Source organism: Actinia tenebrosa, unplaced genomic scaffold (assembly GCF_029948245.1).
Source record: "Actinia tenebrosa isolate PJP-AT-01 unplaced genomic scaffold, QUT_ActTen_1.0 utg344__unscaffolded, whole genome shotgun sequence".
Taxonomy (NCBI): domain Eukaryota; kingdom Metazoa; phylum Cnidaria; class Anthozoa; order Actiniaria; family Actiniidae; genus Actinia; species Actinia tenebrosa.
In genome coordinates this window covers 1,070,534-1,084,683 of record NW_028292606.1, presented here as the reverse complement: position 1 = coordinate 1,084,683, position 14,150 = coordinate 1,070,534, and the positions used below count along the sequence as shown (strand labels likewise).

General features: G+C 37.5%; 1 protein-coding gene across 1 annotated transcript; it reads left to right on the top strand.

Annotated features, from left to right (window-relative positions):
• The first annotated feature begins 2,229 nt into the window (after positions 1-2,229).
• On the top strand, positions 2,230-12,787 carry LOC116308057 (zinc finger CCHC domain-containing protein 24). The gene is made up of 3 exons (XM_031718413.2): positions 2,230-2,558; positions 5,515-5,796; positions 9,163-12,787. Exons 1-3 carry the CDS (start codon positions 2,469-2,471, stop codon positions 9,445-9,447), a joined length of 657 nt encoding a protein of 218 aa, XP_031574273.2. The 5' UTR covers positions 2,230-2,468; the 3' UTR covers positions 9,448-12,787.
• The last annotated feature ends 1,363 nt before the right edge of the window (positions 12,788-14,150 follow it).

The following is a 14,150-nucleotide window of genomic DNA, read 5'->3' as shown; positions in this document are numbered from 1 at the left end:
GGAAGTGAAATCTTAGATTTTTGTCTCCAAATATCTCTAAAACTAAAAGCCAAATCACAGAAATGAATGGACTGTCTGTCTGTCTGCATGTATGTTAAAAAACACATTTGTGTATAGAAATTGCCACTACAGAACCCCAGTACCTAGCATTTGAACAGGTCTCTGACGGGGGAGGGGGTATGTACCGATACCCACCACCTTAATTCATAAAATCGGGTCCCTATTTTGGACCATTGTTTTGACCTCGCCCCTTACTGATTATAGATGACATCTTAAAAGTGTTCAAAACTCAAGAGGAACCACGAGCTGATCAGCGTGTGGTTTCACTGTAAAGCTTTAAACAGTTAAAGACGTCATCTATGATCAACCTAGACCTCTCTAAACTTATAGATGTCCGCAGACCTACACGATCTCTTAGATCTTCTAACAAATTACTCCTTAATCTTCCCAAGATCAATACCGTCACCTATGGCCAGCGGACCTACTCGTACGCGGCTGCTGAACTCTGGAACTCTATACCTGATAACATTAGAACTTCTCCATCAGTTGAAACATTTAAAACTAAACTCAAAACATTTTTCTTTGATTTAGCATATAATTCATGATAATTCATTTGAACATTATTATCATTATCATTATTATTATTATTATTATTATTATTATTATTGTTATTGTTATTATTATTTTGATGTTCTATACATATTTTACTCTATTTTACGAATTGTAAACGCATCGAGATGCGTGTATAAAAATATATATATTATTGTTATTATTATATTTCAATAAGAGGACAGTCAATGGAAATCTATGAGTGATATGCAAAATAACAAAATAAAACAAAAACAAAAAACAAAACAAAGAAAAAATTTAAAAACAAAAGGGGTTTAAAGCGCGCGCAGGCTCATTTGTTGTCTGTCCACTTATAGCTATCAGCCAATCAGTGAGCGAGAATTTTGCGTGTTATTGTAAATTCTACCATTTTTGTGCACAGAGCCTTTTTGATTTTCAAGGAGGACTGGACAAGAGTATGCTAACGTATAGTTTACAGCTGATGAAAAAAAAAAGAAAGAACAAGACAAAACAAAACAAAACAAAACAAACAAACAAAAAAAAAAAAAAAAAAACAATGAACGAGTCATGTTAATCTAATCTAATTTCTATCTTGGTTTTGTTGTGCCGTGCCGATCCTTCCGCCCACGAAGTCTATTGATCACTTGATAGAAAAAACAGTTACAGCTGGAGTTCCCATTCTTTTCTATTTTAACCCTAATGGTCGAATGATGGCCTGGGGTGCACCACAGTAGGGCAGCCGTAAAGGATAGCGATTGATAAACAACCCCCACGACTTCCGGTCGCTTTGAAATCATTAGCGACGTCACGACAAGTTGGATGTTATCGCATTTCCTCATCCTCGAGTGTCGACAAAAACAAATGTATGACTTAAATGAGGACATGATTTGATTTTAAAGCATTGTTGGTCTTAAAAACATATTTTGACATTTGCGAGTGACGAAGACCATTCTGCTGCTCTGTAGTCTGGTCTCACGCAGTGTTGGAGTACCTCCCGTGAACCACCAGGACAATTAGGTAGAGTTGGCATTTTGGTGCATTGTGGGACTGTTTTAGGGGACAGATCTCCAAGATGGCGTCTACTTCTTCATCTACATCTACATTTATTTAAGTCCATGAAAGGGGGTACCCATCACAGACAGACAGACCAAAACCGCCCCAAAATGCAATACGATGCCAACTCGTCCCACTTGTTTGAAAATAGCCATGAATTTGTAGCCTCGTACCAAGTTCTTCTCTGCCATATATTTCAACACAGGAATCCCAATTACCTTCTGGAGAATAAATAGCCTGATAAGGAGGCTATTGTGTCTGCACGAGAGCTTGGATTATCAGCCGCATTTCAAGGTCAGCAAGAGTTTCCTGGCTTACACGGCACTTGGTGTTCCGGCATCATTCGATTTGGATCCCAAAAATTTCTCGACCGACGAAAACATTTGTCGACCGAATAAAGAATTTCTTAACCACCTTTTTTTAATCAACCACGTCCACTTTGTCTTCCTTTGAGGGTTGGGGCTGAGGAGCTCATTTGACCCGAGTTAAGGTCTATATTATTTACTAGGTATCAGTAACCAGGGCAACGAGAACATGACAAAACGTGTCTCGGCACGGTAAATAACATTGCCGTTATCCAATACTAAAGGAAGGAAGTTATCTTAACGAATTAACTTGCAAGGGAAACGGTCGATCCTCAAAGTACTGCAATTCAAGAACTCGTTACGTAAGAACGCCTGGTACAATCAGGATCCAAGCTACCCGTAGAGAATCGCCTTATATTACAAGAGCACTCATTGGACGACATTCTGGACCGGAAATGCGGCTTCACCTGAGAACCTTTAACCAATGAATTCTTATGGGTGAAGCGCAAAATTTTTTGGCGTTTGCTTTTTACTGTGACAATGTCTACTCTCTTATCGTCGTCCATATTTGCTAACACTTCACAAAATGCATATCAGAAGTACTATCTATTTAACTCCGATTCAGACAAGGTAAGTTCTTTAGAAATAAGATTATTTTCTATTGTTGTCTTATAATCTTATCTTTTATGACGTACACAAGAAAAAGTATACATTGGTAAAGTTTGTCGACGGTTTTATAAGAGCATGACTGGAAGTAGTCTACACATTTAGAAAATAAAAATTTAGGGATCCCTTGAGTATAACTTGGATCAGGAATTCCGGACTATAAAATACAGTTAATATCAAGTTGACGTTAGTTTTGCGTCTTTTAGTTTCTTTCAAGACACTAAATTAAGATCATAATCCTCTGTAATGACACCCCAAGATGTCCCTTTGCCGTATGCCTCAGACTTGCGATGCTGATTTTATATTTTTTTCTTTTCAACTTGAGCAAACTATCTGTTAAACAACTAAGACTGTTCGAGCGTCCTTATTTTCAACTTCAAATACCTATAATAAGTAGTTGACCTCGTTTGAGCATAGTGATGTATAACACCAATCTAGTAGTTTACATCTGTCCACAAGTCTAGATGCACAGCAAAGCAACGACTCAACTCCATGCAAATAGCGGGCAAATCAAACATAGCAGTGAAAGGTTTTCATCAAAGCTACCCTTTAGAGAAGATATTTTGGCGAATGGAGAAAAAAAAATTAAAAACCTAAAAGCGTTAGGTCCTAACGGTACCGACAATTGCGTGCCCAAGCTATTGAAAGATTTAAAACATCTTGTACAATTAAACAGATACTTGTACATTTTAGTGTATAAAAAATACACCGTAATCTAATGTTCGTCCGTTTAAAGAAGTGAGAAATTTTAAACAGCAATATAAGTGTGAGGAGATATTTTGCGTGGCCAACTTTACAGAGACGAGGAGACGTATTTGGCCTTGGGGTGCAAACTACCGACTCGTAGACAAACTCTTTATAATCTCTGCATCCTGTTCCCCCTTTGAAGCATTTTTGGTAGTAACAAAATAGCTCGGTTTGTTATGTTTGCTAGTTGGTCGAGAGGCCAAGGTGAGCACCATACTACGAATCGTGGTTTTTCCCGGAAATCATTTTTGACGCCTGTCCAAGATATGCCAACCATTTTTTTTAAGGTCGTTGAACTTTAGCATTAAAGAAGTTTGTTTTCAAAAAAAAACTTCGCGAAAACGGTACTTTAAGGCAGTTTTCGATATGCTTTTTCAAGAAATGATAAGATGAACCTTTTAGAAGGATGCATGGCACAACGATTCATTACCAATTTGGACGTATAAAACTAATGTACTAGCAATTCGCTCATCATCGTATAAACTGCACGGCTGCTAGAGTGCAAACCATATATATGCATGAAATAGAACAAAAACTAAATAGAACTAAAAGCATCGATTTTTTTTCCCATTGGTGCTATTTTGTACTGATAGTTTGCACTTTAATATTGCCTTTAAATGCAGCCAGTATAAAAGTCTTCCAGTGCTCATAAATCAGTACGCAGTGCAAACAATATAACCGTGAAACTTTAGTAACACTAAATAGCACAATTTCATGCAAATTCCATTGTTTTCTATTGTTTAATTAGCACTATTTTGTACTATTTTGTAATTAGTGTTTCACGGATTAACTGTTTGTACTCTGTAAGAACTCCCCATTATTATCATACGTTACCAGTTAGATTCATGTTGCTTTTCTAGGGGAGGAAGAGGATCTAGAGATCACTGAAGTTTCGGCAGAATGTTGTTTATTCAATAATAAAACAGGAAAAGACAGAGAAGTGAAAACAAAAATTACAAAACTCCCCTAGAGCGTCCGAACACACAAGAAGATTGTCAGTATAGTTACAGTGTGTAGTTGTTGGATTTGGTGGAATTAAAAATAAAAAATATCAACTTCAATTGATGATCAAATTACAATCCCAAAAGTCTGAAGGCCTTAACATAGACAAGCTAATTTTAGATTTAATCCCTGTATCCATCACGTTCTCGGTAAAGTTCAAGTTCAAACAATTAAATGAGGGAGGCGCTAGCACATATTTTTGAGTCTTTTAATTAAAATTGAGAGATGAGATTTAAGAACTTTTTTTTTGCGCTTCATTGTATTTCGTAAGGTTCTCCGTTTCGAACAAGAACAAAAATAAGTAAATTATTGGAATCTGTTCAAAGTTGAATAATTAACATCGAAAGATTAAAAAGGAAAGATTTTTTATTTAAAGACAGAGTAAATTAATGACTTGTATGTAAACAGGGGTGTACGTTAATTCTGTTGTATTGTGTACCTAGTTGGGCTTATCAACTTTTTGCCTGTTTTGATTTTGTCTGCGTTTGTTTTTATTCCATTGCTCCATAAATATTGTACATTATTTATCATTTCCGTGAAATCTCCCTTAATTGAGAAGCTGCTTTTCAACTCTTGCATAAGTCTTGTTCCTTTGCTCCATAAATATTGTAAATTATTAATTATTTCTGTGAAATCTCCCTTAATTGAGAAGCTGCTTTTCAACTCTTGCATAAGTTTTTGTTCCATTGCTCCCTAAATATTGTAAATTATTAATTATTTCCGTGAAATCTCCCTTAATTGAGAAGCTGCTTTTCAGCTCTTGCATAAGTTTTTGTTCCATTGCTCCATAAATATCGTAAATTATTAATTATTTCCGTGAGCTCTCCCTTAATTGAGAAGCTGCTTTTCAACTCTTGCATGAGTTTTTGTTCCATTGCTCCATATATATTGTAAATTATTAATTATTTCCGTGAGCTCTCCCTTAATTGAGAAGCTGCTTTTCAACTCTTGCATAAGTTTTTGTTCCATTGCTCCATATATATTGTAAATTATTAATTATTTCCGTGAAATCTCCCTCAATTGAGGAGTTGCTTTTCGACTCTTACAAAAAAGGCAGAGGAATAAATTATTAAAGAAATTCGAGGGGGGTTGGGGGAAAGGGTTTGAAGTTCAGGGCGCCACATTTGTTTTGGGTAATCATCTCATTTGATATTTCATTTCTTTTTTGCAGGATACTTATCGAAGTTCATCTTCTTCAGACCCACTTGAATCATTGACATCAGAACTTTACGAGCATTTGAGCTCGTTAGACAGTTCTCCGTGTAGTGAGACATTCAACGATCAGTTGCCATGGTCAGTGGACTCAGACGAGATATCAAGTCTCGCTGCTTCTTTACAAGACTCGTTGCTACTCCATCAGAGACCGTTACGAAAAAGCCCGAAGAGACCCCCTGAAGGGTATCTTTGTCACTTGTGCTTTTGTAAGGGGCATTACATTAAAGATTGTCCTCAGGTAAATACTAGCCTAGTCTAATATAGAACTATATCGGCCTTTTCTTACAGTTCAGTTTAGGATTATTTTACTTGTTTAGGAGCTCATCCGGCGCTTTCGGATGTCAAAATCATCTGTATTAAGAAGTCTTGTAGATTAATAGATAACGAAAAGAATAATCTTCACTCGATTGCAAGAGAGCATCACAGTGACGTGTCTTCCTATCATGTCGTTCTATCCATTAGGTTAACTAGCTAATACATTATGTGGGGATGCCGAAGCATTACAGAAAAACACCATCCGTTATGTAAAATATATTCTAGAATAAAAGATCAAGTCTAAGTGAAGAGGGGGTGGGGTGGGGATGCCGAAGCATTACAGATATGCACCACCCGTTATGTAAAATATATTCTAGAAAAAACATGAAGGCTGAGTAGACTAGATGCCGGTGCAAACTGACTGATTCTAGGCTTGGAGACAAAGAATATTTCGTATATTATGACCAAGTAATCAGTAACAGTGAGGGGATGTTTTTAGCAGGATTTTCAGGTTGTTATTGCTGAAGTTCCGAAGTTTTCTTTTTGCATGATCGGAAGTCCCTCGCTGATTGCAGGTCATCGCATCGGATGTTTTCACTCGTGTGAGACTTAAGGTTCTGAGAGCGGATTATGGCTTAAGTATTTAATGTCAAGGTTAAGAGAAAGTGTAACACAAACTTCTCAAAAAATCATCAACGGATCTATGCATTTTGCAGCATGAACGAATACGCAGACACAAATTTGCACTATAATTGACATTCCTAGCTACCAAGCTATCAAGATTCATCCTATATTTCCTAGGCACCACTAACTTATCAAACTTTAGATGGTTGCCCATTGAAAGTTTCAGGATGAAACCTAGAAAGCCAGATCGTGCATGTATTCATGAATTTTGCCACGATAATTGACATTCCTAGCTAGCTATCAAGATTCCTTCATTATAGGCACCCCTAACTACCTATCAAGCTATTTGATTGACTCCGACAAAGGACTAACGTCCGAAACGTCAGTCTACTATCTTTCGTACCTACGGTGATAAAATTATCTACTACGACACATTTGATTCAACTAAAAAACACCGACGCAGTCCAAACTAGTTCCAAAACTAGTCGTCATCTACCTATAAAACTACGTACTTGCATAGCTGCCCAGTGAGGAATCAAGGATGGAGCCTAGAAAAACCGTCAGCACATAGCTTCCTCTTTACATTCATTACTCATTATTTTTTGGGGGTGAGGGGGCTAGCTATCCACCAGCTCCACCCTTTAGGAACCACCCGCCATTACTGCCTGCCTGCAAACACCTTTCAAGTAGTGAGATGCATTTTTTGATGTGGATAGTATTTTATGATAACCATCAGTAAATATGTAAATTGTTCAAGGCGATAACCCCAAGTCATGGTCCGATCAACCAAAGGACTTGCCATACGATATACTTTGAACTGCATTCGAGTCAGGACTAGACATGTTAGAATCCCACCCTTCTTTGATATCTAATTCAAAATTAATGATGACACTACCGTCAATAGGCGAAGGAAAGACTGCAGCAAAGGTGACATGCGGTTTTCCGAAAATATTGCACCGTTCTCGACAGACCACTTTACCTTGGGAGTGATGTTGACCCATTTCAGACCACGTGCCATTCCCTAGATTCCTTCTTTATTTATAAGTTGAGCACGAGACACGAGACTCATGAATATGAATACAACCAAACAAAGAATCTTATTCTCAAGAGAATGTTACGTTTTTTGAAATGGGGAAACATTACACCCAACGGTCTATTCATGGTTTCCAATCAGACAATATCGAACCAATCATCGTTGGATAAGTTTTCCCTGAGGAATTAAAATCATTTGCCCCACAAACGACTATATGTGTAGTATCTGTTTTCACAATGATTACGAATCACTTTCCTTCTTTGTTACAGAACAGCAAACAATTCAAAACAATTTATAACCATATTTTTCGCGATTACAGTCGGAACCATGAATAGCAGATATCGAAGTTACACTCTGCTGCCTTCAGACAATTGTTGCATTTGGGTCAGTTTCTACACATTTCATTGTATTGACCCAAATGCCCCGACTTGCAACAACTGTTTGAAGGGAACAGAGTGTAACTCTGATATCTACTATTGCTTTCCTCATTTGACAAGACGTTTATTTCGTACATCATGATGAAGAAAAAGACTGGTGTACTTGTGGGAACTGTTTTACTGAATATCATGTATTAATTGCCTAAAAAACTAAGCGACAGTTAGTTGTCATATTGATCTGTATAATGGGCAGTAACACTCATTTGTCTTTATGGTTTTAGTACAGTAAACACCTGCATATAAGAACCTAGGATTTTTGAGATCAGGCTAAATAGGTTCTTATATATCAGGGTACCTTTTGGCAAATCAGGCTGATTAGGTTCCTAATAGGTTCTTATATTTTTCAGATTTTGTCGTAGCATAATCATTCAAGAATACTGTTTAAACTGCATGGCCCACACTTCAGCATGAAAACATTTCTATATTGTCTTTTACAGAATTAAAAAAAAAAAAAATCTTCAGTGCACCATAACGATATGGAAAGGCATCTGTACTGTCAACTTCAAACATGTTTTAAATTGTCTTCGATAATTATTTGTTTATTTATTTATTATTTATTTATTTCATGATTCGCCCAAGGGCAGGTGATAATACAATAGGACTCTAGGTCCCCTATATAATATTAACACCCAGACAGTTAATATCCAGAATTTTTTTTTAAAAGTGCCATCTTTGGAATCTCGTATTGACAGAACTGAAGATGAATAATGCAGCATCAGAGTTTATTAAAGAATAGGTTGATTGTATTCTTAACCTGGATTCCATTCGTGACATCACGCTTCTGATCCTTGTTGATTGATGAAACCTTATCCCAGGCTACTGTAACGAATGACTGAAGGCCAAACTAGAAGTTCCTCCTATAGTTACTATCTTTTCTCCAAAAGAAAATGCCATTCGGCCTGCTAATACTGGCTGAGCTGAATGCTAGGAAAACTTATGCTTGGTTGATCTTTTTTTAACGGAGATGAAAGTTGTTGCATGTCTGATCCGTTTTAATTACTTGACATAAAAAACACAAATTAGGATTGGCACTAATCAACACAACATGTCTGAATATGGCTTAAGGTACCAATTATAAGCGGGATTATTAGGTCATTTCCTCCAAGGCCTTGTTTGTTTTCTTTGCATTACGGCGCAATCCATGCACTCTTCCTGCAAATAACGGCCACGCAGACAGACCGACCGACAGACAGTCAGAATAGTAAAATGTATATTGGGAACTCTTATTTATTTCAGTTATCTTTATATTATCTAGGCTCGTCCAAAAGGAGAAGGCCTGACCCCTTATCAGGGTAAAAAGCGTTGTTTTGGAGAGTTCAAATGTCCACTGTGCAAGCGTAAGTGGATGAGCGGTAACAGTTGGGCCAACATGGGTCAGCAGTGTGTCAAGTGTTTTATCAACGTCTATCCGCACAAACAACGCCCCCTTGACAAACCAGACGGCTTAGACGTGTCGGACCAGACCAAAGAACACCCCCAAGAGCTTTGCGAGAAATGTCAGTTCCTCGGTTACTACTGTCGAAGAGCCCAGCAGAGCTAAGCCTACAGTGATGTAACAATAACAATTAAGATTAGGGACGGGGTAAAGATTGGTATAAATTTTATGGGGAAAAATACAGAGTATTATCGAGTGTGTTGTATGGGTGCCATATCAGAAGTAGAGACTCCGATTAGAAAATTCGGCTATTTAAAGTATGGCTGCCATGGCAACCCTTATAGTTAGTTGTCAATTTCTTTTCTGGGTGTGCATGTGGGATTAACGTTAGCACGTGATGGCGGCCATGTTGGATGACGATACAATAACATTCTCTTTGTAGGGGGAATGGCACCTAGTAGAATGGAGTATTTTTTATTTTGAATAGTGCCATCCAACATGTCTGCCTGCTACGTAATGCGTCGGATCCTCTTTAACATATATGTTTTATGATAACTGCATGGTAGGCTATAGATTAGATTTTGTTCTTTGTTTTAAAAGAACGGCAAGGATCGACGAGGGATGAATCGATGATATTGGGCCAGTGGCGTTCAGACTCAGATATAATCGATATCGAAAGGTCATATGACAATTGGACGATAGTTATTTTAACTGTGTGCCATCTATGTTTATTTTGTTCATCTAAAAAAACCACTTTATTACTTAATAACCAAGAAACAAGCAACCAACAAACCAACTACTACACCAAACAACCAACCAACCAACTACTATCCAACCAACTATCCACCCAACAAACCAACCAAACAATCAACCAGCCAACCAACCAGCTACTATCCAACCAACTATCCAACCAACAAACCAAACAAACAAACAACCAGCCAACCATTACACCAAACAACCAGCCAACCAACTAGCTGTTATCCAACCAACTATCGACCCAACAAACCAAACAAGCAAACAAGCAAACGAACAACCAGCCAACCAACTACCAAACAACCAACCAACCGACCGACAAACCAAACAAACAACCAAGAAGGAAAAAACTGAACTAATTAACCAACAAAATCAACCAACAATCAGCCAAATAAAAACAAAACAAAAAAGTCGATAATTTCGTGAAAAGTAAACCGGAACTAATCCATTTTATAAATCATTTTTTCCATGCATTTCTAAGACGAAATTCCAGAGACATTTTTAGAGCTGTATAACTACTGCTCACCAGTACTTGTCGTGAAAAGCAACTCGCACAAAAACTTTAACTTCTCAGAGTTTATGGTTCATACTTCATTTCCAAGATTACGGTCAAATTTTTCCTCATATTAATACTTATAATAATTATCGTCCATGCTAGAGTCCTCAACAATATACCATTACTCAGCTTGTCTTGTCGTCAATATTTGACTACAATGTAGTCGCGAGAATCTTTTTTAGGTAACTTTTGTATATCATCAGTTTTCTTTTTATTGAACATTGGGTTATAATTATTATCAACGATTATTGTATATATTACACGAAAACAAGTTTAATAATGTGGATATGTCTTATTCGTTGGCTTTTAAGTTTGTTAGCCAAATCAATCGCATTAATTATTCATTTTCCTTCAATCCGGACGTCGCACATTTTGTCTTTGGTCCAACCGCGTGACAAAGAGTGGCAAGAAAATTTGTCCGGTCAGAAAAATGTGAAAACTCAAGCTATATTAGCAGTAGTTATAGCAAGATTGATACTCTATGGACTACTTCGACGATGCGGCGGCCATGTTGGATCGCGAGACATCATGGGGCGTCCAGGGGGCAAATTAAGCTTTGTTACATAATAATGACGTCGACTAATATAAACAGCTCTTCATTAGAGAACACAACAAAAGATAAATTAAGACGACAAATCGATCATCTTTACCCATAAAAGAAAGATAATCACACGAAACTCTATATATTTTTGTCATTTATGTTTCGTTTTGCCCCCTGGCAAGATGGCCGCCGTATCATCAAAGTTGTACATTGGTCGTTACTAGGTTAAGTAAAAGACCGGATTAAGTTGGATTTGCATTGCATCGTGGGGCTGTTTTAGGGGACAAATGGACCTTTATCACAAGGCGGCCATGTTTACTCATGAGAATAAAAACCATTGTTTCCCCAGCATAAATTAATTCTCAAGCGCTTGAATTCGAGGCTACGCGTGGTGGAATCCATTGTCCAATCCAACATGGCTGCCGCGTGAATAAGGCCCATTACACGCAATCTGGAAATGTCGCCAGAACAGTCCCACAATGCACTGCAAAGCTAACTCGACCCAGTCCTCCTCAACCTTGGAATAACTATTATTAAAAGCCAACAAATAAGAAGTATGTAATTAATATGAACATTATTATGATTCTATAATGGTGTATAATGTGCGGTGCATGCGATATATATTTTTTATCTTTTTATTGATGTAAGTGTGTATATTTTTGCTGGGAGCTTTATTGTTTCACGATTGTAAGTATTGTTAATATAATATCAATAGTAAAATTGAAATTATCCGATGAAATATTCAAAAGATTCCTACAATGCATTATGGTCAGTTTGTAATTATAATTAAGTTAGGCATGACGTCACCAACCATTGCAGACTCAGTAATAGACCTATTTTCTGATATGGCGGCCATCTTGAATTATTGGATGTCGAGGGGGCAAACACGCAAAAAATTTATAAAGCCTAGAGTGGCGGCGTTACGTTTTTAAGTAATTCAGTGAATTAATTGCTTTTTAGATGTGCTTCTTATTGAAAAAGCGTAAGGTTATAGACCAAATTCAAAACTCGCACGGATGTGAGGCTTAAGTTGTGAACAAAGGGATCTGGCGTGACTCAAAGTAATCTGGCGTGATTCAAAAGTCAGGAATCACGCCAGATTCCTTTGTTCACAACTTAAACCTCACATCGGTGCGAGTTTTGAATTTGGTCTATATAAAATGACAGCTGTGCAGTCTATCAATTTTCCAATAGTTTCCCCCTCGGCATCCAATTAATCCAATTAATTAGTATATGTAATAGGACTCCATGCTATCCAATTAAGAAATAATTGGACGAGGAAAATTCTGAGGACTGACAAAATTGGATGAGGCCGTAGGGCGAGTCCAATTTGGCAGTCAGAGGAATTTTTCGAGTCTAATTATTTCTTGATTGGGGAGCATGAAATCCCATTACCTATTAATTATATAGCTGCCTAATTAATTCCATATCAACAAGGCCTGTCCAATTAAGAAAATAATTGGACAGTTACCTATATGGAATTAATGAGAAGCTGTATAATTAATGACTTAATTAATACAATAGAATTCAAGATGGCCGCCGTATCGGTAAAAAGGTATATTGTAAAAGATTGTGATAGCTGCATGCAGAATAGCGTGTTCAGTGCAAACGAATTTGACAATAAAATTCAACCCAGTGAAATGGGAGAAAACAAATCAGATGTTTTTGTCAATAGCGCCGTGCCAGATCGACAGAACACTTGATTGTGAGCAGTTACGTAACACAAACATTCTCTACCATCATCAACGGCAGCTGAAAAATGTGTTTATATTGGTCATTCGAAACTGGTATGCGTTCTTCCTACACCCTGTGCAGTGTCTGTTATGAAGAATATACACCTATTTTAAAAAACATTGTCATTGCCAAACGCGATAGGGAATAGGCGAAAAGTGATAGGAGGTAAGAGGTCATTCCAAAATCCAAGAATAACTGGAATGACTTGTGTTTCTGCTTCTTATTCTCGTCAAGAACATGGACCCGTATTGAGACTGATTCAATATTTTTTTGTATGCAACGAAACCATTTCCATGTCGGAATGAACTATCGCCTGTCGCCTTTGGCTATGACAACTTTTATTCAAATAGGCGTATATTTTAAACGTTTTCTGTGGCGAAGGAACGTAGTGACCCCTTGCTTGTGGCGTCTTTTTGGAATAGCGTGCGCTTAGGAAAACTGATCAATCAGTATCGACGTTTCTTGCCATGAAAATTATTAAAACAGCTTTTCTAATTAGACAGTCAAGGGCTTCTGAAAGCCAAGGACAAATGGCGGCAAACGAATTTGGTCAAAAAATGTTAATTTTGAAGACGTTTCTTTTAAAAGTAAATGCTAAAAGTGGGGGTGGGTGTCGGGGAATTAACCCGCTTTTTTCATTGCCATCAAGCGCTTAAACAATAACTTTCAAACAGCATTCCACAGGGCCGACATGGGTGTTAAGGTGTATATGCAAGTGATAGGCCGGGATTGCTGGTCATATCGAACGCTTAATCATTGGCAACGGTCTAGGGGACGACTAACCTTTCTCTTACCCTGTGGAGCTTCCTAATAACTTTTGGTAATCATTTCCCCGCGACAACAGTGGCGGGGCCGAAATCTCCGGCTTTGCTTCGCCAAGCCACGCGACGCTTTAGCAATCGATATCTGCAGTTATGGCACTGGTTGGTCAATCAAACATTTTTTCCAGAAGTCAGATCAAATAGATCAAATTGATGGTTTTCAACCATTCCCAAGAGAATTAAATAACAAAAGACACGGCGGCCATGTTGGAGGATATAACAAAATAATTCATTGCAATTATTTTGTTAAGTTCCTCCAACATGGCCGCCGTGAAAACCATCAATAGATTGCCTTATCTTGATCAATTATACATAAATTCAATATAAACGCTCAAATTTTTCGGCAGGGAAAATAAGAGCAACATTTTAGATAAAAAGGGATTTTTCGACAGTCTTTTCGAATTATGATTAGAAGTAGAAAAATACTCTTCGCGGGGCTTCACAGTTACGCATCAACGATAAG